The following is a 24559-nucleotide window of genomic DNA, read 5'->3' on the forward strand; positions in this document are numbered from 1 at the left end:
GTCCTCCTCCGAAGTTGCTCAAAAACTGCATTAGGGGTGAGGTGATGATTAAGGGTGGAGGAACAGGAAAGAATGGAGGAGAGAAATATGGTTCCGTCATATTGGTTAATAGCACACAGACACACCTTCCACAATGAACATGCATAGCTTTTTCTATAGTCCAGCATTCACCTGAAGTCAGTACATTCTATTGGTAGTATTCCGCTTTGTACAGTGCGATACACCGAAGCAGTGCCTCAGAGTGAGGCAGTGAGCTGATGATCTTAAGGGGCAAAGTCAGCAGACATGAAAAACTCTGCTAGAGTGAAGTCAAACCAAATAGGGATGTGGAAAGCAAAGGATGATTCCAAATCAGAGAGGCACATGGATATCTACACTAAGGTGAGTATTATGGGATGCCAAAGTGTTTGACAGAATATTGTTGCTGCTGTGCGTGGATTGCCAATTGCTGGGTGTTGTAAAATGTTGTAAGGTATTTGTCCAGCACTTTTTTTTCACCCTATGAACTATGACCAGTGCAAAGCACAGAGGGCAGGAAAAACGGACAGGACGGATGAGCGAGAGAGAAATTGCAATTAGAACAGAACAGGAGTTTATGTCTTGTAGTTTCTTGTAGTGGGCTTCTTCCCAAGGATTCTTTAAAGCATGGAGGGAAACGGAAGGAGACAATTTAGAGACACATAAGGCATAGAGTAAAAATGGAAGTGCAATCTAAAGTTTAGCAAGAATGAGATTTTAGGAGTGAAAATGGGGTTTGTTGCCAGAGAGACGCAGCATGCCTTTCCGTCACTAGTAATGCTGTAAGATGATAAAGGAGTGTGGTGGCAAGGAAGAGGTTCAAAGGCAATGGAATAGTTTGGCTAATGAATAAAAACACAACAGGAGTGAAACGCATAAGTTAAAACTCACTGCCATGGTTCCAGACGAATTTCTTTTCTCTGTCTTTATCCTTTTTCTTGCTGCTCTTTGGGTCTGTAGTGCCCGTTGGCTCTTCCGGGGGAGGGAAAAGCTCACCATCTAAAGTGCACACCAACATCTAAAAACCAGACAAACATCCATAATCATTAAAAATATGCAAGTTGGAATCCCTAAACACCACAAAAGGTAATTCATTAAGCTTCACAAAGGACAGAATACAAATAAATACGACGTGTTTCGCAACCAGCTGGTTGCTCGTCATGTATGGTTCACCCAGTGTACAAATCGAATTTTATGGCAAAACGAAAGTAAGGCAGGAGAAACTCTATGGCTCCAATGGGCATGGTCCTTCCTTAGCGTCGAAGAGTTTGTTACTGCCATGTAAAGCTGAAACAGGGCTGTGAAACAAGAAGGCCATTAAAGAACATTGGCTGTCAGTCACAGTAAGCTTTTAGATTAGCAAATGTATTTGTGTGTGAACAGTGCACTGTAACGGCCGTTGGGTTAAAAATAGTCTCGTCTCCCCGAACATATGAACCACGATCACTTGGTACATTTCTTAAATATATTCAACAAAGTGATGTAAGAGCGTGAGACTGCTGACCTTCACAACAAAAATCTGTAAAATTAATAAACACCCGTGAAACCAAACAATCAGTATGTGCACGAGACTGATGCAAGCCCTTAATAATGAAACTGAAACAAACCAGTGAAAATAACTGGGTAGCAGTGGAGAGGAAGTAAAGTTTGCAAAATGCAAAAGAGGAGGAGTTGGTCTAAAGAACTAAAGCAGCTAGAATGCACTGCATGATAATTGGCCATTGTGTCTCGAATACAACTGCAAATGAGAAAAAACATTATCGAATCATGATCCATCGAAAAACAGAACACTGCCTAAGGCCAAGTTACATTAATAAGTCTAACCATATATAGATTACACAATTTACTGAAGACTAATACTGTGAGCTTTCTCAGGCAACGACTGGACCTTTAGAGGACAGAACCAATGGTCATTAGGTTTGGGAACTATTTAAGATGTGTTGCAGTTAAAAAGCATAACAAATAAAAAAACATGCAGTCACAGTATAATAGGATTCTTCATGGAATGTAATGCATACAATGTGTCCTTCACCGAATCCAGTGCATGACTGAATAAGGCTTGTTGCTAAGATGTATGGTGCATAAGATCTAAGTGCATAGTACCTTGATAACAACAACAAAGAAAAAAATACAGTCACAGTATAATTGGATTCCTCATGGAATGTAGTGCATAAGATTGGCCCTTCATTGAGTCCACTGCATGATTGAATGAGGCTGGTTGCTAAAGTGCATAGGATCGAAGCCATCAGGGGACACAGCTAATGGGCAGAGATAATATCAAACACCATTTGAGATTTGCTGCAATTAAGGTGCACAGTGCTTTCATCACAACAAGTAGATAATGCAGGCAGAGAAAAGGAGCACATGAAAACATGTGATATGGCGCCCCCAAGTAGGGCATAATGACCCCATTAGGTTGATCACACTCACTCGGCCCAAAAGGGGGACAGCTGAATGTAACTTGTTGGACCCGGAATGAAGATATCAACGGTAACAAGGATTGGAAACCTGTGAGGCAGTTCTTAGGCATAAAAATAGAAGTCTAGATAAATTCACCAAAAAACGAATTCCCCCTCAAGACACACAAGCCAAACACAAATACAAAAATGGAACAAACAAGACAGTACTATATGTAATTCCTGATGAAAATCTATCCGGGGAGTATAAATAAAAAAACAAACAGCACAGGGAGGCAAAGAGTGTATATATACACAAAATACGTGCAATACCAAACTTTAAACATTCAAATAAATTTGGCAACTTTGTACAGCATCTTAATATATTGATCTCTGTGGCACCATGTAGAGTTATGCCTATCACCACAGTCCATTCATTCCTCCACACCAACTCATAATCACATTACAAAGTGCAGAGAAAAGCATGGAAAATCTTATCTTCTCATACAAAGGACCAGAGAAAATGGAGCCAAGTGATGGCAAAGAGTGTCTCTGGTTTGGTTTTAGAAGGAGCCAAGAGAGGGTGAGTGGAGAGGAGTACAGGGAGTGGTGGGGCTATATATTACTTGTTCTTGAAGCATAATTTAGGGTGTGAAACAATGGACGGTATGTGTTTTGATCTGGGGGCCATTCCCCGTTCCATTGAAAAGCATATTAAAAAGTTACAAGATTTAGCGGCCTGGGTTGCCCAAAGCAGGGCTGGGAACTGGTGGGAGGATTTTTTTGTCTGGGTTCCTGAAGCACGGCAAGCGGCTCTTGCCTGGATCTTTGGTGCTTCTACTTTAGTAAGTGGTCTTTGTTGTGCCTCCTGTATTCCGCATTTGTGGAACGTGGTCCGACGATTATGGGTACCTCCTGCTCGTTCGTCGGGTTATGGTAATTGAGTGTCCAAGGGGTGGAGTGTAATGCTTATGCAACATTTGAGCTCAAAGCGCAGCCATCTTGGACACTCACTTTCCATCACTGTAATAAAGCTGATGTCTTTTGTGAACACAGCAGAGTAGACTTGCCTTTCGGCAGCGGAGGCAAAGCAAGGTCACAAATATTGTTGCTGAATGGACAGACTGTGGAGAATAGTTATTGTATTGTCTGCTGAAGGACGAACTGAAAAGGAGTTGGAGCGATCGGCAGGTGCAGTGATGAGGGGTCCTGGAAATGAATGAACGGTCTTGGCACCTTTACCTCGTCCACCACGAGGAAACTTAGGTTGGCCCCTCTGACTGGCCATCCCTCTCGCCCCTCCATTGCTGTCCCCTAGGATGAAAAGGCAGAGGTTGTCAAACAGCTGCGCCCAAAGATTTGGCAGCTGCTTTGGAGGTCTGAAACCTCTCAAGGCTCTCGTCAGACTTGCTGCCATACAGATGCAACCCGTCAAAGGGCATGTTGGGAAGAAGAGCCTGCACATCTGGTGCAAACCCAGACTTCCGCAACCACGCAAATCTATGCATCACGGTGCTTGTGGCCATTGACCTGCTGACACGATCCGCAGTGTCCAACCCAGACTGAAGGAATTGACACATGGCATCCTTGCCATCCTTCACAATAGCTAGAAAGCCATCCTTTCCTCCCTTTCGGGAATATGCTCAGCCGCTAAACAGATGCAATTCCAGAGTGTGCAAAAACTTTGCTAAGGCAGAGGTGGAGTTGGCCGACTTCAATTTTCATACCCCCACAGAAAATACCTTGCATGCCCATCCATCCATGCGCCTATCGTCCCTATCAGGAGGGATGGAAGGGTACGCTGCCTGCTTCAAGGTGGCCGTAGCCGCCTGAAACACCAAACTCTCCAGAGTGGGGTGTGTGGACAGGTAACTGGGGTCGCTACACGATGGGTGGTATTTCTTTGTCAACGACTTGTTCACCGCCGGAATACTCTCCAGGGTGTTCCAAGTAGCAGCCACCCTCTTTTGCAATACCAAATGAAACGGCAACACCGGGTCAGTGGACGGACCCTGGTCCAGAATATCTGTAAGATCATCTTGATCAAACTGCACCGGAGGCCTGGCCCAGTGGAGGTACTCCACAACTCTCAACATCAATCTCCGATAAGAGGAGTCGGCATGATCCCCCGGATCCGGCCTACCAAATTCCATCTCAGGGGGAAGTGTCAAGGCCACTGGCATCATGCAATGACTGACACAGATCCTCCATCCGTCTCTCTTCAGAAATGAGACACTCTGGAAAACCAGGAGTCCAATATGGAAGACCAAAATGCCCAACATCCTCCTTGGACCTTTATCCGTCCTGATAAATGTCCTGAGAGACTTAAAGAAGTCCTTCCTTAGGAGAGGAGTACACCTCTTCTCTGTGACAGCCTTCACAGACTTAGAAGTAGCCTTCCTCAGAGGGTCCACAGTCACAGGGACCTCCACCAGTAAATTCGGCCCATATTGCATCGATGGCACAGACATCGACAATGGCGCTGACTGCTTTGAGAGCCTGACCAGGGTCAAAGACCCGACAGGTGCACCCAACGGGAATGGCGCCGACACCTTCAAGGGCGTAAGAGGATTTCACAGATTTCGTGGGAGACGAAGACAGCGACCTGGACCTGGCACGTCTCTGGGGAACACCCGATGTCTTGTCCGAACGGGGCCTCGAAGGCTCCCGGTATTATCACACCGTCCACCTGGGCCCGAAGGCGCAGGAGTATCTGGCCGAGACCGTTCCCTGCAGTCTTCGTCAGAAGGCACGGACGGAACTGTGCCTTGGGATTGAAAGATCTTCAACACCTGCACCCGGAAAGCATCCCACTCCTCCGGGGTCGAGGATTTGGTGGGGCAGGTCACCTTCGAGGAGGCGTTGTCCGAAGAGGACGAGGAAGGCGAATAGTGAGGTCGCTTCCTGGACCGCCGCGATGAAGAGGACGAGTGGCGCACACCACTGCGGGACCTGGATCGCTTGGACTTCTTCCGACGAGGAGAGTCCCCTCTCGCCTCGGTCGAAATACCAGCCAACTTAGATTTACGGGGCTGGGACACTTTTCATACCTTCAACTTCCCCTTGCGTTCTCGCAAGGCCTTGGCAGTCAACGACTGGCAGTTCGAGCATTCATGCGTCGCGTGGCCTTCGCCGATGCACCACAAAGTCTATGTAAATACATAATCGACATCTTGGAGCCGCAGTCCCGGCATTTCTTGAAGCCAGACCGCAGAGTCATTGGGGTGGAAGAAGAAAACATAATACAGTAACTTAACAGTAACCACAAGGCATGCCGAGTTAAACGAAGCACACACGTTTGTGTAAAAAACCGATCTGAGGCTATGGGCGTCGTGCGTGCTACTTCGAACATCCGATGAGGTCACCCTGGACGGAGGCCTTTGAGGGACATCGACCAGACGCCATTGATGCAGGGCCCCCTCTACCGAATACATTTACAAAGCAGCCCAGCTGTGGACATTACATGACATAGATGAGGAATACGTTGGAGGACACAATCCTTTCAACATAGTGTTTCTTTTTTTATCCCGTATCATTCCATATAGTGTTAGTTGCTGACCAACAGATCTGAGAACTTTCACATAAACTAGGGTTTGGTCTCTAGGACACAGTACATTAATGTACAGGCCAATAGGGTATGGACATGATCATTAGGCTATATGGTTCCCCGCTTCTCCCTCACTGTTATTTTATGTTCGGTGCTCACCACATGCAGAGGTCCTGCATATATGCATTGGCGTTAGAAGAACAAGTTACTCTCTTACCTGGTAACGTTCTTTCGATGGGATGGTCCGACGACGTATTCCATATCTATGACAGTAATCACCACAGCTGTGCTGCTTCGGAAAATCTTTCAGCGTCTGCGTCGATACGCTGTCCTCGAGGGCCTCCGTCGAGCCAATGTCACCGGATGTTATAAGTAGGACGCACGACGCCCGTAGCCTCAGTTGTAGTTTTTTCCCAGAACGTGTGGCACCAATCTACTGCCAGTATGACCACAGAAAGCCTTGCGGAAACGTAAGATGCAATCGCATAAGAAATTCTGTAGCAGGGTAGGCAGGGAGGGAGCGATATGGAATACGTCGTCGGACCATCCCATCGAAAGAACGTTACCAGGTAAGAGTAACTTGTTCTGCGAGGGGATTGGTTCCTCCGACATATTCCATATCTATGACAGACTCCTAAAGCAGTACCAACATAAGGAGGTGGGAAAAGAATTTAGAATATACAAATTTAGAATGCCCAATCAAATTGCAGAGTAAAGGACCGCCTTGCCAAAGGCCAGATCCTGCCCATGGATAGAATAGAGGGAGTAGTGACGTACAAAAGTATGGCCCGAAGCCCAGGTGGCTGCATCACAGATGTTACAAATAGGAACACCCCTCTGCAGGGCAGCAGAGGCAGCCATACCCCTAGTAGAATGGGCCCGTAAGCCTAATGGAGGGTCCTTACCCGCCAAGCGGTAACATTCAGAAATTGCCAAGATAATCCAGCGAGACAAAGTCTGCTTAGTAACAGCTTGTCCCAACCGCCTTCCAGCGTAACCAATAAAGAGTTGATCGTCCACTCTGACCCGGGACATGCTTGAAATGTAGAAGCTTAAAGCTCTCCTAGGATCCAGCCTATGGAGCCTCTCCTCTTCCTTACCAGGAAGTGGAGGAGGATAAAATGCCGGAAGAATAACCTTCTGGCTTAAATGAAATTCCGACACCACCTTCGGAAGAAAGGAAGGACGAACTCCAAGGACAACCCTGTCCTTATGAAACACAGTGAAGGGTGGCTTAACTGAAAGTGCCTGTAACTCACTCACTCTGCGAGCGGAAGCGACCGCAACTAAAAATACAGTTTTAAGGGTTAACAGTCTCAAAGGACAAGAATGCAAAGGCTCAAATGGAGCACCCATTAGAAACTTGAGAAGGTTCAGATCCCAACCGGGCACCTGGGAAGGTGACGGAGGGAACACATTAGTGAGCCCTTTCAGAAACTGAGAAATTAAAGGGATTTTAAAATAAGAACACTCCTCAGATGAGCGCTTAAATATAGACAGCGCCGCCAGGTAACCTTTAAATGGTACCCACTTGCAGGCCCTTGTGGGCCAAATAAAGCAAAAAAGACAGAACAACAGGAATGTCACATGAAAAAGGATCCACATTCTTAACCCTTCACCAGTCGCAGAACTTTCTCCAACATCAACGGTACAGGGACTTTGTTGCCGACCGTCTGGCCGAAAGCAACACCTCCATCACGTCTTCAGGGAGGTCCCAATCCTTATACCTCAACCTTTCAGAAGCCAAGATGGATGGAGAACCTGACCCCCCTCCCGTCAGAGCAGATCGTCTCGGTAGGGAAGACGACGTGGAGGGCAGATGGACAAGTCGAGAAGGTCCGGGTACCACGTCCTCCGGGCCCATGTCAGAGCAATGAGGATCATCCGGAAACCAAACCTCCGTAACCTCCGCAGCACTTGCGGGATGACGGGGACTGGAGGAAATGCGTACACTGGAGGCAAAGAGATCCACTTGTGGGGTCCCCCAAAGGGCGAAGAGCTCCAGGAGAATCTCCTGAGCCAGCTCCCACTCGTGAGAGACCGCGCTCTGCCTGCTCAGAGCGTCCGCAGTCTCACTTTCGTCTTCGGCCAGATGAACTGCCGAGATCGACATTTCCTGCTGGATGTCCTAGAACCAGAGCTGAATCGCCTCCCCGCACAGAGGAAGTAACCCTGCCCCCACCACCCTTTTTGTTGAGGTAGTGCATGACCACTGTGTTGTCCGTCAGAATCAGGACATTCTTTCCTTGCACAGTCGGCAGAAAAGCCTTCAGGGCAAGCCCGACGGCCCTCAGCTCCAACAGATTGATATGGAGTCTGGACTCCGACGGAGACCAACGACCGCTGACCGTCAACTCGTTGGCATGAGCTCCCCATCCTGTGAGGAATGCGTCCGTCACTATTGTCACCTCCGGCCAGGGAAGCCAAAATGGAGCCCCCCCCCCTCATCAGATTGCCTTCGTCGGCCCACCACAGAAGGTCCTGGGCGACCGAGGGCGGCACCTGAACGGGGTCCGACATCCTGCCGGAGGACTGTGACCACTGCATCTTGAGAGCCCACTGCAAAGATCTCATCCGCAGTCGGGCCTCTGGCACCAGAAGAATGCAGGATGCCATGAGGCCGAGCAGCCTCAAGAACTCGAACGCCGGGAGACTCTGGGCATGTCGAAACTTGTGTACCATCTGCTGAATGTGAAGAGCCCTCACCTGGGAAGGAAAACACTGCCCCAGGCAAGTGTCGAGCACTGCTCCGATGTACTGGAGCCGCTGAGTTGGCGTCAAGTGGGACTTCTTTAAGTTGAGGGAGAAGCCAAGCTTGTGGAGGGAGTGGCAGGTGACGGACAGATGATCCAGGACTTGCTCGGGAGAGCTCTCCCTGATAAACCAATCGTCCAGGTAGGGGTAGACGTGAATCCCCTTTCCTGAGATGTGCCGCCACCACCTCCATGAGCTTGGTAAAAACCCCTGGGGCGGAGGTCAATCCGAACGGCAGGACCCGAAACTAAAGTGTGAGTCGCCAACCGCAAACCTCAGGTACTACTTGTGCTTGGGATGGATCGGCACATGAAAGTAAGCGTCCTTGAGCTCGAGAGACACCAACCAGTCCTGAAGTTGAAGGGCCTGGAGGACTGTAGAGAGAGTAACCATCTTGAACTTGTCCTTCTTGAGGAGTTTGTTCAAACCGCGCAAGTCCATGATGGGTCTCAATCCCCTGTCTTTCTTCGAAATCAAAAAATAAGGGGAATACCATCCCTTGTTCCTCTCTGCTACAGGCACCAGTTCTATGGCGCCTTTCTCCAGCAGGGCTTGTATTTCCTGCACAAGGAGCGGATCCGGACTCTTCATAAAGAGATTCCCTGGTGGATTGTCTTGAGGCCTCTGCCGAAAAGGAAGACAGTAGCCGTGGGCTATGAACTCCAGAACCCACACATCTGAAGTAATGGCACGCCATTCTACAAGATGCTGCGCCAGCCATCCCCCAACCGGCGAACCATGGGACCTGGCTTCATGACTGAGCTGGAGCGGCTGCGGCATTGCCTGAGGGCAAAGAGGCAACTGCCCGAGCGGCCTTGGCACCTCGAGTACCCCGTTTTCCACCTCTGGCACTCCTACGGTGGCCCCTTTGACTTGCAGCTCCACTCGATTTACTAAAGGATGAGTAATAACGAAAGGAACCTCCCCTCCATTGCTGTCCTCTAGGACGAAAAGGCGGAGGTTGGCGAACTGCAGTGCTCAACGACTTCACTGCAGCTTTTGAGGTCTGCAACCTCTCAAGGTTCTCGTCAGTCTTCCTGTCAAAAAGATTTTCACCATCAAAGGGCATGTTGAGGAGCCGGGCTTGCACATTAGGAGCAAACCCTGACTTCGGCAACCACTCAAACCTGCGTATTACGGTGCTCACCGCCATGGACCGGCTGACATAGTCTGCCATGTCCAGACCCGACTGAACGGACTCACACATGGCATCCTTGCCATCCGGTACAATAGCAAGAAAACCATCCCGTTCGTCCCCTTCGGGAATATGTTCAGCCGCTAAAGGAATACAGTTCCACAGAGTTTGCGTGAAACATGACAAGGCACATACGGAGTTTGCCGCCTGAAGAGCCATACCCCCTGAAGAAAACACTTTCTTCACCCAACCATCAAAACGCAGGTGTCGATGTCTTCTTCAAAGACTTCACAGGTTCACGCGGTCTCGAGGGCGTCGATGACCGGGACCTGGAACGGGCAGGACTAGAACGGAAAAAATAGAACTGAGGCTACGGGCGTCGTGCGTCCTACTTATAACATCCGGTGACGTTGGCTCGACGGAGGCCCTCGAGGACAACGTATCGACGTCATCGACGCAGACGCCAAAGGATTTTCCGAAGCAGCCCAGCTGTGGTGATTACTGTCATAGATATGAAATATGTCGGAGGACCCAATCCCCTCGAAGAGTCCTTACACATGCATTACTATGTTTATTATGTGCTGGTTTTCTTTAAATACTGTGTCTTAAGTCACTTTCAGAAAAGTACTTTTAGTATTAAATATATATTTTTCCGTATACCAGCCTAATGTATTTTGGGGAGTTGTGCTGGGGCTCATTGTATCTGTCTCCACCTACTACTCCCTACCTGAGAGTTGAGCCTCGTTGCACTGACCACGTTACCTAGGCTTAGAAAATATTGGCTTCCCTTTCTCAGCAGGTATGTTAGCTTTCCCCCTAGGGTTAGTGTTTGCAGCATCAACAGAGGGTGGAACAAAAACTGCCTTAACACATACCATGTCTCACCAATGCACAATGAACTGGCAGAAAACAGTAGCTTGTTGGACTGGACTAGGCTGTGTGAACAACTATTCCTTCTCAGAGAGTGGCACATCCCTTTGTGTCAAAACCCATCACCAGCCCAATCGGTGACACTGGCTGTAGCCACACAACCATTCTAGTAAAACTGGGCGATGACTGCACATCTTGGCAGAGGGATGGCTAGGATGGCAACATTCGTAAAGAGGATTTTGAAATGGACTTTGCAGGGGTTTGCTGCATCGTCTGAAAGAGACTCCCGCTTTGGTGCTGCAATCACCAGGCATTGTGGCCGATCATCTCCACTAAAACAAACTCTGCCGTAATCCATTGTGGTGCTCGTTACAATGGATTTTTAGAATCAACCCTGGGGTGGATTCTGAGAGGCCAACCTATTATGGAAAGACACTGATGTCTAGCCATAATCACCCAATGTAGAGTAGCAGAGCATTAAGGCTTAGACTCAGGAGAGCGTGAGAGCAGTCTAGGGCTACAAGGAGACATACACACAGATACACCAATAATTCAACTTAGACAGATGTACACAACTATACCATTATTAGGCCTTCAGAACACAAACAAGTACACCGGGTAAGTATTGTCACTCAACCACTATCATATAAATACATTCACTAATAGGATGTATGCTAACTGAACACAAAACTTTAACAATTATGCAACAGGTAGAAAGGTCAAGAGCAACAATGTCAATAACTGTGTGGGTGGTAAAGGGAGAAAATAGAACAAACCGTAATTAAGAACCAGCAGAGACATGCAAGTAAATTAGCCAGAACACTCGCAGATAAACCGAAGACAAGGTCCCTAGTTCTTAATAAGTCCAGCCCTGCTAAGAATTGGAGACTAGGGTCCAAAAGTCACAAGTTACACAATATGTATCATGCAGGAGGGTTCTTTTTGGATTGCAAAGAACTGCCAAAGCCCAAGGTTGAGAGCAAATGTTCCAGAAGATGAATTAAAAATGAAGCAAAGTTATTACATGTTTTTACTACCAGTCCCGCCACTCCGAGGAGGGGGTAGGGGGAAGGGGTAAGTCTTTGACCAGATCACCAACAATCTTAGTCAGGCAAGGTGGAGATAGGGTTAGGACATTGCTTTCAGAAAACCCTATGGCAGGCGGAATGGGGATAAACTATGCAAACACATCTCACTTATTCTTGTTTTAGTAACCATTTTGGTGAATCCATGTTTTTCCTCTACTCACACAAAGAACATAAATCTGGCCCCCTGTGGCAGAGAAGTGGGAGAAGGGCGACAAACAGTCTGCACTGTGGACAAGAAGAGCAGCTGGTCGAGCCGGCAACATGCAGTAAAATGCAATACGAACATGGAGAGAGGTAAAACACTTATCAGGTGTAAGAAAAGGATTCAGCCTCCCTCACAACTGAGTAGCAACACCGCTGAAATAGCACAGTGGTAGAATTGTTACCTCCCACGTAAAGAAACCTGGATTCAAGCCCCCATTAAAGACTAAGGAAAATTTATTTAAATTAATGAAATAACTACAAAACCCCAAAGACATGGTGAAATAAAATAAAACCTTATAAGTAAGAGGAACACAGAGCCGTACCTACCACCTCACCAGGAGGAGCAAACCAGATAAATTGGAGAAAAGCCCTTATAGTACAAAGTTAATTGGAACTCTGAATTTTAATTGACTCAACTGATATTCAAACTGACCAATAGGGGGTGAACTGTAAGAGAAGATAGTAAAGATCCATGAACATCATGTCCCAGAGTCCGAGTCCTTCTGGCTTGCCACAGGACCCACAAAGTTCCAAGGATGCCCTTGGAACGGCAACGGCTGCATTGAGTTAATACAGGAGAGAGCTGGTCTGTCCACAGGTTGGTCCAAGGAACGGTCTATAAAGCTCATAAAGCATGAATCCACAAGCAGGAGTCGGGACCAATTGTTCCCATCAGTCCAGTCCCACCAGTCCAGGGGTCAAAGCACTGATGCAGGCTTTCTGGAGATCTGTAGAGGAGCAGGGCTTCACCAAGACTTGGCTCGAGGCAATGCTTGTGGGCTGCAACAATCGTCAACAAGTCGTCTGAGGGCTGCACTTCTTCATAAGCGTCATAGTTCCAGAGATTATCTCTTTAACAGTCCTCCTTTTATGCAGGATTCGGACTTGAGTCACTGCCAAGATCACCAATGGTAAGGACCTGCAACAGTAAAACTGGCAGTGGCTGTCCAATCATGTAAAGCCTCTGGTCAACACATCTGCCCAGCATCAGTGACAGTTAGGCTTGGATGTGGGGTGGGTCCAGACAGGCCTAGCCCCCACATCCACCCACACACAGACTGGCACTTTGCCACGAAAGGACTTTCCATATAAGGCAAGTCCGGAACCAGATAGGAAACAAAGAAGGACAAGGCACAAAATGGCCAAAGGATAAGCAAAAAGCTCATGGAACGGCCATTTTAGGGTAAATGTACTCTAAATGGCATTATGAAGTAAAATGCAAAAGTGCACGCAAAAAAAGTCAAAAACATGGTAGAAAAATATTGGCTGCCTCCAGCGCATTCTGGACATTTTGGGCCTCATTACGAGGAAGGCGGTAGAGGGATAGCAGCGCCGGTAGAGCTGCCGGTCCAGTTATCCCTCTACCGCCCCATTACGAGATCTGCTGGCGGGTGCCGCTAAGGACGTCTGGTAAAACCAGGCGTCCTTAGCTGGACCCGCTAGCAGAACAGGATGCTAACAACGGGCCAGTCATTAACAGGCCCGTTGTTAGCACCCTCCCCATTCCCATTGAGCCCTATGAGGGCTCAAATGCGAATAGGGATGGCCTGGATTCCTGGAATAGGGAAATACTGAGCCCTCCAAGGTCGGAATGGCCCGGTATTTCCCCATTCCAGGAACCCAGACTCGGTACCCGGTATGGGGGTAGCCATGCCGCTAAAAGCAGCATGGCTACCTCCATACTCGTAATGAGGCCCATTCTGTCTAACAGTAAAGTTGCAAAAGAAAATGTTATAGGGGCAGTGTCTGTACTGCACTTCACGATACGGTGATGTGTGCAGTTTAAAAATAACACAAATTCCACCAAGGGAGACTGGGCCTTCCAGTACTGATAGTCTTAGCGATTGATCAGTCTCCCCAGAAAAAAGTGAGCAAAAGCAGGCAAGTAAGCCTGGAGGCTTTACTTAACTCCAAAATTCAGGTCAGGATGCAGACAGTAACAAAAAGGATAGAGTACCCCATTGAAGCCCATGGGACAAAAGCAGCAAAATGAAAAGCGTTCCTAACATTCACACAGACGGTGAACCATGACACTGCATTAGATTTGTAGGTTTTATTTAGTGCCAAATTCCATGTTGCAGCCACAGAAAGAGCAAAAGAAAGAGAAAAGGCTGAAGAGAAAGACGGTTAAGCAAAAGACCTAGCCCATACCTGTGACACATCTGCTGTCTTGTAAAATGTTTTCTTGTCAATAGTTTTCAAACTTTCCATGATGCAGGGCAAGTCAACCACTTTTGTAGCTAATGGTACATTGTCTACACGAACAATCCCATGACGTCCATCAGCTGGTAAGAAACAAAAAACATTATTTCTACAAGTTACCTTTGATTCACAGAATCATTTGAGTCGGCTCCTTTAGTGTCTACCACAGTAAGCTAAATGTGACAGCCAATATCACACCATTTAAAAAAATATTTTAGGTTGTGAGATGGTACAATAAGCACCAAATTCGAACTATAGAATGAGACAATGAGCTTTGGTTTTCAATAAAATAAAAAAAAATTCTAAACAAACTTTTTGCCAACAAGATTTGGCATGGCACATTAGGCAAATTAAATGGAGTCAGTGGTTTTCATTATTGTGCTTGTATCAAGTCTCCTTTGCCAACAGGATGCAACTCTTCGGGTGAAAGGAATTACACACTATTCCTCATCTACTCACAGTGTAACTCTATGGTCAGTCGATCTTTCAGGTTAACATTCCCAGACTGCACTGCTCGCCTCACAATTGAAGCATGTTCCTGTGAGAGAAACAAAGACCAGTCAGTGGTTCAGTGGCCCATCGACCCAAACACACTATCCACCACAACCCAAACAGTACAGATTACAATAGACACATCGCTATTAAAAGAGGACAGTCAATCATTCACACTGTATATAGCTTTAATAGAAGGGAGTTAGTCTCCAATGGTGGGGTTGTTGCACCTTTACAGATGCCCCACTAATCAGGACACATTCTAATGAATAACAGTTCAACATACCATTAGCAAAAGAGGATTTGTCCAATAATGGAAAGCATTAGAGTGCCAGATGAAACATGGGTCCCAGAGAGTAAGGATAAGACAGATTGATGGAGAGGAAGAATTGGAAGGAGGCGGGAAAAGGAGGCAGCTGAGGAATGTATATGATGCACATGCAAGATGGGACCAATAGTTAGATAAAGGTCTACTTTACAGGAATTGTGATTGACCTGTTAAAAACACAAATGAATGCATACAATCTCAAAATGTTTTCCTATGAGATGCGACTAAGGGCAGTGGTTGCAACCTGCATTTCTCTAGATGTTTTGACTGCAAATACCATGATCGCTCACCATAGCCTATGCTGTCTATGACTGATGGAGATGTAGACCAAAATATCTGGAGAGTCAAAGGTTGTAGAGCCCTAGACTAAGGCTAAGGGTCGTCCACTTATTATAACCATGCTCTCCAAACCTATACCATTCAATGCACTGACAAATCTCTTGTCACATAACCAGTCAGACAATGCAAATGTCAACCACCATCATTGCCTCACTCTCCTCTCCCATCTCATGCCCAATCCACTCAATGTCTCTTACCGGAGGCAGGCGAAGAATAAACTGACTCTCCAACTCGTGAGGGGCATCATCTTTGTTTTTGGACATCTTTTCTACGATATAGAAAACAAATAGCCACTTGTGAACGTTCTATTCTCTAAAAGAAGGCACAATGCATGTATTACGTGGATGGGATTCTTTTTCAATGAAGGTTTTCATAGCACCAGCATGTTGCTAGGGGAAGGGGAAAAGATGCTCATTAAAGATGGCAATCCCAATTCGTAAAACTGACAGGAGGATTTTCCTAAACCCTATGAGTGGGGCAAAGAAAGACCCACGCCTTGGCAGGAGAGTCTTCCCTAAATGCCACACTCACAAGAGTAAATGTGGCATAGCAGTCAATGCTTCAGAGAGTATTAAAGTGGTTCAAAGACAGACTAAAAGATTAGAAACAAAATAATTTAATGTCTGCAAAATACATTAGTTTAAATGTACTCTTTACATAGAGACAATTCAAAGATAAATGGTACAGAGAGTCAAGACAGTTACTGAAGTTATCCAAATTTCAAAGGGGTCAGTTAATTCCTAGGGTTTAGCGGTGAGAGTTTTAAACAGCAGGGAACACAATGTTAATCAAATGGGGTAAACCCAAGCTCTGCAATTATGAGAAAGCAGTGCTCTGCACAGGTTGAGGTTAATTAACAGTTTGAATGTAATGTTAACCTGTATGACAAAGGCAACACAAAGGCCTCATAGCTATGGTTAAAAAAAATAAAAAGGGGGGGGTTGAATTTCAAAAGGCAGTATAGGTTGCGGTTCATCAAACAAGGTGCAGGGCGTGCAGGCGAAGAACCCCGAGCAGGAAAAAGCGATCCAAGGGCCCTGGATGATGTTGAGGAACATCTGACAGATTCTCATGATGCTTGGGTATGCTGTAGCTAACTCTTTAGCTAAGCATGCAGGGTGCAAGGAGCCCTGGGAGTGAGTAACCCAGCTGGTCCTGCAGAGTCATGGGAAGGAAGTCCAGATTTGGTTTCCTCTTGTCCCATTAAGCCTGGATACTGCAGAAGCCAGCAGCACTTCTTTCAGTTGTAGGTTCAGACACAGAGTCCTCTTCTGTATTTCAGGGATGAAATCTCTTTCTAGCAGCTTTGTGACAGGCCCTAAAGATTGAAAAAGGTATTGTGCAGAGATCCCCATCTTATAACAATGTCAGGAGCTTGTTAGGGAGAATGTGTTTCTTTTGCAATTTCCCCTGAACCTGAGAGACACCTAGCACTTTTGCTGGACTTCTGGGATTTTTTTGTGTTTCTCTGAGTTAATGGGACTTTTTCCACTCCTTCATTATCTAGCTCTGAGATGGGAACCCCATTTTAATTTTTTTTTTTTAAATGTTGCTTTTGCAAGATTTAACAGGAATAGAAAAGAAACCAAAGAAAACAACTTAGAGAACCCCCCAAACCATCACCCTGTGCCCACCTTCCTTCCCACTGAGCTGGGGTCCCTACTCTGTCCTGAACTTTTGATGGTCCCCCTGGAGATTATAGGTAGCCCACTCCATAGCGAGAATATTACAAAGTTTACCCAAACATTCATGCTGTGTAGGAGAGGCCTCCTTCTTCCAGTTACGGTCTATCACAACCTGGGCTGTCCGTATCAATATCAAATGCTTTAAGGCGGGTCTTGCCTTGTGGTGTCTTATCTCTTGTCCATAAGCCCAACATACATTCCTCTTTTCCCAAAGGGGTATCTTTCCCTATCGCCACTTGCACTGTCGCACACACATGTTCCCAGAACAGTTTCAAAGCTGGCCAGGACCACCTAATATACAACCAATCTCCCGTCCCTTTACAGCCTCGCCAACAGGCCGGTACTTTGTCTGGGTACATAATGCTAAGCCTCTCCGGTCTATAATGCCATTGGGTAAGCGTGTTATACCAAGTTTCCCTTAGGTGGATGGATCGGGTGAGTTTCGGAACATTATCCCACAGAGCCTCCCATTCCTCCATCGATATGTCAGTTTAGGGTTCGCTCCCATTTGCCCATATATGACCATTTCTCTTGGGAACCCCCTTCTGATAATGTGTAGAAAGCAGAAATAATATGTGTGTCCCCGGAATTAGATGTCATATTTTTCAAAAGTAGTGAGTGGTCTGCCTGCCAAACCACATTTAGAGGGATATACCACCCAGTGTCGAAGTTGGAAATATGAAAATCTTTCTCCTTCTGTAAGGCCATAGAGTTGCTTACATTGTTCAAAAGTCATAACATTTTGGCCGTGCATCAGAACATCTTGCTGCCTTCCATTTGCCAAAGGCACCTGCCTCCATCCCTGGCGTAAATTGGGAATTCCCAAATAGCGATATGAAAGGGCCCGGGATTGATGCAATCTGCTGACGTTTAACCACTTCGTCCCAGATCTCACCTACTAATGCAGTAATTTGTGATGCCTTCATACTGAGAGGTCAATCCTCCTTAGTAAGCCATAGGACTGCACCTAAAGAGTCCCCCACCACCACATCATCATCCATGGAAACCCATAATATGAAGTCGTCCCCTGACAACCATTGTCTCAACACCCTCAGTTGGGTTGCACAATGATCCAGCCGAAAGTTAGTAAAGGCTAGTCCCCCTCTGTTTCTCTGGGCTATTAATGTATGTCATATGAATGTGGCTAATGAGCAGTCGAGTGATTTGAAAAACCTCTTAGGTATGAAAATCGGCAGAGCCTGAAAATAATAAAGAAAACGTGGGAGGGTCACCATCTTTACCGAGGCCATACGCCCCAGCCATGAAACATGTAACGGATCCCAACGTCATAAGTCAACTTTACGTGTTTCAAGAAGCTGGGGGTAATTCGCCTCATACAGCGTTGTAAGCGATTTTGTAATATAGACCCCTAAATATTTAATCTTCTCTTTCACCCACTGGACCGGAGTACCTTTTCATACATCTCTGGCGTGTTCCCCAGACAAAGTAAGATTGAATCTCTCAGATTTATGAGAATTAATTTTTCAACCAGCTACTTCCCTGAACACTGCTAGCTGCGCAGTTGTTGCCTTAAGTGATGTGGGTCATCATGGACCCCACTACAACATATTGTCGGCAAATGCCATTGTTTTGTGTTTGCGTCCCCCAAAATTAACACCCTTCACACCTGGGGATTCCCTTGTGCATTGTAGGAGAGGCTCTAAGTAGATCTCGTAGATAAAGGGGATAGGGGACATCCTTTTTTGGTCCCCCTCTCTAATAGGATCTGATAATTGTCCATTTATGGACAAGCGTAGCCTGGGGGTTTGATAGTTTGCCTGTATCCTACGAAGATAGCACTCCCCAAATCCCATTTTTGTAATTGTACAGAAGAGCATGGACAACTCAATGTGGTCAAATGCCTTTTCTACATCAAGAGCAAGGGGGACTGCTGGAATACCGTGTATCCTCACCTTTTCTATCAGGTGACAAGTTCTTCTTATGTTATCAAACGTTTGACAATGTTAAATAAAACCGGCCTGCTCCGGTCCTATCAACGAATGAAGTCTGTCTTTTAGACGAGAGGCGAGAATCTTGGTGTATATTTTACCATTGACGTTGATCAATGCTATTTGGCACTATGACCCACATTGTGTTGGATCTTTACCTAACTTTGGGAATATCACCAATTTAGCCTGATCCATGGAAGGAGTGATATGTCCGTTTTTTTTTTTCAAATTAATTGTGTAATCACATTAAATGGGGAACTAGCACCTTCGCAAATTTCTTATAAAAATTTGCTGGTAACCCGTCGGGCTGGGAACTTGTTTGGGGGGAGCTTTGCAATGGCCGCTACAACCTCATCTTCCGATATCCCTCTCCAGATCGTCCCCATCATTACTCAGCAAAGTCAGACGAGAGATATCTGCCAGATATATAATCTGTCGCTCCTCACTTGGTCTATCCAAAGTGTATAATGTCCCATAAAAGCACTCAAAACAGTTGATAATTCCTTCCGTATCCACCCACTCCCCTCCTTGTTCTGCTCTTATCTTAAGAATTGTTTGGAGAGTCCCCTTCTGTCTAAATTGCCTTGCTAGGAGCCTCCCACTCTATTCCCTTTCATGTATTAGTATTGTCAGGATCTAAGCAAGGCTCCTCTCAGCCTTTTTGGCCTTAAGAGTTCCAGTTGCCCGCAAATTGCTCTATATGCTTTTTGCGTACTGTGCGATAGATAATTACCCATTTTCAGCATCATTTCTTTCAGTTGACCCTCCAAGTCCTGCTCTGGTTGCTGGCTTAATCTTTCCCTGAGAGTTTTACATGCTATAATTTCATCCCGGATTACTGCTTTAAAGGCATCCCACCATGTACCCGGTGATTATTTGTGATATTCTCTCTAAAATAAGCTTGGATCTTGTCCTCGATCTCTATCGACATAACAGAATCTGCCAGGGTCCATGCTGGAAGCACCCATTGCCATAGTCCCTGGCATCGAATTGCCATATTTAATGTTACTGCTAAGGGTGTGTGGTCAGAAATTGCCCCTACAGATACTTCCCTAATTCGTCCCGCCAAATGGGAAGAGACCCAAATGTAGTCGATTCATGATTGAGTTCGATGTATGTGGGAGGGGAAAGTAGAGCCCAGTTCTTCACCCCTGGATACATGCCATACATCTACCAGTCCCAATTGTTCTAATTTGTTTAAGTTGTTGAGATGGAATTCCCCGAGAGACACCTCCCTCCCAGCTTCCGTGTAACTTCGAGTTCCAGGCTATGTTTAGGTCCCCTGTGACTTGTGCTAGTGTTGCTAAAGAAGCCCTAAGGAAGCTCCCTTATCCCGAGTTGGGTGCATATACCGTGGTGCCCGAGGGTGAGAGATGGTATCCCCTCTTTTCCAACACTGATTTACCCTCCTCTCCCTCAGTTTTTATAGAATATTGCCATTCCTATCCTTTCCTACCCTCTGAAAATACACCAAGTACTGGGACAAGAAGGAAGCCTAAAACAGTAATGCATACCACCCCCCCCTTTTCGAAACACCCGTTTAGTACTGAGATGAGGAAGATGCCATGTGACTCAAACCAAACATGTCCCGTTAATAGGTTCAGGCAAAGTCAGGCAATAACTCGCACCTGCAACCTATTAACTGGCAGTAGTATAAAAGGAGAAAACCCAAAGTGCAAAAGGAAGGGGTTAGGAGAGGAGCAGAAAGGAAGCCAAACCGAGCTGTTGTGGAGCAGAAGAAAACGGAACGCCAAGACGCTGGAGTGAAATAGAGCGAGGTTGTCGGGGGGGGGGTGGGTTTAGCGTGGCGAGAGAATTGAGTCTCCGGGGGAGCTGACAGCAGTAGCGAAGGGAGGCCATGTGAGCAGGCAGTCCCTTACTGGCAGCTTCAGAGTGCAGATCCCCCTGGGTGCAGAAACAACCTAGGAGTGACTAAGGGCAGTAACCGTTATAGTGAAGAAGCAGCAAGAACACACAAGGGCGACCAGTGATTTTCAGTTTGTTAAGAAACCCGCTGTGCGAGTGAATGCAAGTGACTGGATACAGTGTAGCGGAGTGGTCGTGTGCCGTCGGCACATTGTAGAAAGTCTCTGAATGAAGGCCAGAAGCCTTAACAAAGAGGACAATCGAGTGTAGAAGCGAACAATAAACGGAATGATGCGAAGGAGTGCAGGAAAGTTAAAGTGTGTGGAAAATTGTATCAGATTGACCGTGTATAAGGAAAGACACATGTTTGACGAATTCTGAACAATGAGCAAACCCTTGCAAGTACAAAGGAAGAATATTGGGCAGCAGGAAAGGGGCGCAAATTGAAGTGTGAACAAAATAAAGAAAAGCTGTTTAAAGTGGAGCCAAATAAAAGCTATTGGTACAAAACAGACAAAGGAATTAAGAAATACAGAGAACTGAGTAAATGCTGAGAAACTTGAGCAAAATACAATAAAAAGAGAGCTTGGGAAGCTAAGGGCATAGGATTTCACGGCCTGTAATGGGTAGACTGTGCAGTCTATCAACTGCACCTAGACCAGAGGGCCCCAACCAACTATCAATGTACTTAATTAGAAAAATAAATCTATAAATCTGTTGTTGAATATTGTGATAAAGTGCTTTGTGAAAATAATCAATGAGAAGATTTCAGCTGTTGAATAGTGTGGCAAGAAACCTTGAACTTTGGGAAGGAGAACCCAGAGTCCTGTTGAATACTGGAGAACAGTTGTTGAACTTCGTGAATCAAAGTGCTTACTGCTCGGGGAAAGGAACACTGGAAAACCCACTGAACATTGTTTTGTGAACCAGTGATTAAAGCTTGGGGAAGGGAACCTCAAGCTCTTTTTGAAACACTGTTGTAAACCAGTGCTTTGAAGCTTGCGGGTCTCATGAGAGCATTGGTTTTGGAACTACATCCTGAACTTGGGGAAGGGAGCTAGAGATTGCACCAGACTTTATGTTGTACACTATTTTGGAGGAAGAATATCCCTGCACTACATTCAGCAATTAGATGCGAGGGCAAGCATAGGTTTTGACAAAGAGACTTTTGTATTTGACTTAGAATTTCCATCAGTTGAGGGAAATGCCTAAATTGGAGGTAGGGCAAGCTAGGCCTTACACCATCCTGCCTTTCAATGGCAAAATGACTTGTCTGTGGATACCATGCCCTTCTCACAGTGTGCATCCATTTACAGGCACTCAGGCCTAACAGCCTGTGGCCCTCCAGAAGGCTTTTCCTAAGCTCCTTAACTTATTTCAAGACCAAGTAACGTGTAACTTACGTGTGCTAAGAAGAATTGCATCAACTGTCTCGCATTCCTACTGACTTGTGCATTGCTGGTTTCCTAACAGTAAATCCCCTGAAACATCTTGGCTTGGGCATTGCTCGTTTCCCTCCAAAAACCCAAACTGAATACCCTTACAAGAGCTGCTACTACTATTGCTTATCTGTGATTGTTGTTCTTAACTGTAATAACTGCTGAATTGATTTAACATAAGTACTTTGACTGACCTTATCTGAAGTCACTCCGTGTGTGGATAAGAAAAGTATGTAACCAATCACTAACCTGCTTTATTCCCTTAATATTCTAAATAAAAGTTTGATGTTGCTAGTTGCTATGATATTTCTTTGAGTTTATAACTGCCTTGTGTATACATAAAATAACACTATTGTTGATATAAATGCAAATGTGTAAGTGTTTCCTTAGACGCATGTATGTTCTTATTTCTATGTACTGATTTACAGCTCACATTCCTCCTGCTAAGCTAAAAGCCTGGCTGCTCTGCCACTCAACCAACCTTGGGTGGTACAGGCCTATATTAGGAGTTGTGGCCTTGACAACAAGGGATAGGTCTTTTAGAGTCCAATACCAATTGGACTGTAGAAAACTGTACCTAAAAGAGCTAAATGCACATTCAGCTTCCGATCAGATTAACTACACCATTCAAACATTTGGCACCCATCCAATCAGAGATAGTCGCCACATTCAAACAATTCAGGTCTCCTCACAATTCCACACACCCTAATCCAATAGTCCTGAAGTCGGAGGGTTGCAGATGACATTTTGCTGAACACGCGCCCACTGACTCACGAAAATAGTTGCAATATTTATTATGAGACAGAATATTCAAACAAACAGATCATACATGCATGATACAGGAGGATGGCATGATACTTCTCAGCAATGTCTAACCAGCCTCCAAGGAACGCAAATCTCTCCAACAACCCTGAGGTGGACAGCTGTATAGGCCTTTGTGATCCCTGAACACCCTCTTGGCTCCAAGCCCAGGTTCCCAATGTGCAAAACCACTCGTATGTACTAAAGAAAACGTCATCAAAAAGCGTCATCTTACCATTGCAGCCCTGTGGTGAGGGTGAAAGGGATGGTGTAGGACAGCAAGTAAAGCACCAAATCCAAAGAGGACAACCACCAACAGGATGGAAGACTGAAGATCAGCAGGATGCAGACCGGAGTGTTGGAAAATGTCAAGAAAGCCAAAGAGTCGTGTGTACAGTGGTCTTGTCCAGTGTCTGAATTTAATTTTCGTTGCAGTGAGTGATGAATGCCAATGTCTGACTCATAAGGCTACCCTGTACACGCAGCAAGAGGTGTAACTTGGTGGTCTCACAGCCCTGAAGGCCTCAAACCCAAAACAATGGAGCCTGGATGAAGAGAAAGGCCTGGGCAGGAAGCATTTGGGCCAAGTCTTGAGATCAGAGTCGACCATCTATCTCTGCTCAAAGCCCAGAAAAGAGCCCTTGCAGAGCAAAACATTGCAGCTGAGACAGGCTTTCTGCTCCCTAGAACCACCAATAGAACCAAAACAATACTGCTTGCATGGTCCACCCTCGAGTCTACCCCTGGAAAATATCCACCAACCATACCAAAACCTTTTCCACAAACAACTCCCAGTGAGTGTAAGACTACAAGAGTGGATACATTTATTACTGGAATGTGATGCTAGGAATGTGGAGTCTGAGGGTTGGTGCAGTTCTGGACTGGAGGTCTGCTGGAGGGTCCATTCTCTATAAAAGATGGAGGTGGAGAAGAGGCGTCCGCATGACGGTGGATTGGACAAGAGGGGACCGGCAGCAGAGTGAGCGAGTAGGCTGTGGTCTTACTAAACCTTGCATTACCTCTGTAAGGGTACAGTAGGCGCAGACCGACACGTGGTGTGGTGGTTGCTATAAACCTTTATTGGGTGTAAAAATACACGAAAAACCCTAACTTTCCCTACTCCTATGAGGGATATGTCAAAATGTCTGTATAAAGAGTCCACTGCCCTGTGTCAAAACTAACTCTGTCCCTTACACTTATAACTAAACTAAAAAGCAGGATCAGTGTTCATGGTTCAGGAGCATGACTCCCTTCTCCTGGACTGGAAGGCACAGTTCTCAATGCAAGTTCTATACCTGGTGGAATGACTCCCTTCCCCTGGATCACTGGTTTGATCCTCTTGGCAAATTCTACTACCAGGAACATAGCTCCCTTCTCCTGGTATCTGGCTCTCACTGTTCTTCCACACAAAGCCAGGCGGAATGACTCCCTTCCTCTGGATTTTCT

At 46.0% G+C, this 24559-nt stretch overlaps 1 protein-coding gene across 2 annotated transcripts in view; it reads right to left on the reverse strand.

The window, feature by feature from the left end:
* The window catches only part of TAF7L (TATA-box binding protein associated factor 7 like), a 467210-nt gene that overhangs the window by 303107 nt on the left and 139544 nt on the right, over positions 1–24559 (reverse strand). For both annotated transcript variants that reach the window (XM_069613027.1, XM_069613026.1), the window contains 4 exons: positions 15571–15641; positions 14674–14752; positions 14164–14297; positions 910–1036 (listed from right to left, as the gene is read on the reverse strand). In XM_069613027.1, the coding sequence (XP_069469128.1) occupies positions 910–1036; positions 14164–14297; positions 14674–14752; positions 15571–15636 (406 nt within the window). In that variant the 5' untranslated portion in view covers positions 15637–15641. The remainder of the gene's footprint in view (positions 1–909; positions 1037–14163; positions 14298–14673; positions 14753–15570; positions 15642–24559) is intronic.

This window comes from Ambystoma mexicanum, chromosome 5p (assembly GCF_040938575.1).
Source record: "Ambystoma mexicanum isolate Mex_15411 chromosome 5p, UKY_AmexF1_1, whole genome shotgun sequence".
NCBI lineage: Eukaryota > Metazoa > Chordata > Amphibia > Caudata > Ambystomatidae > Ambystoma > Ambystoma mexicanum.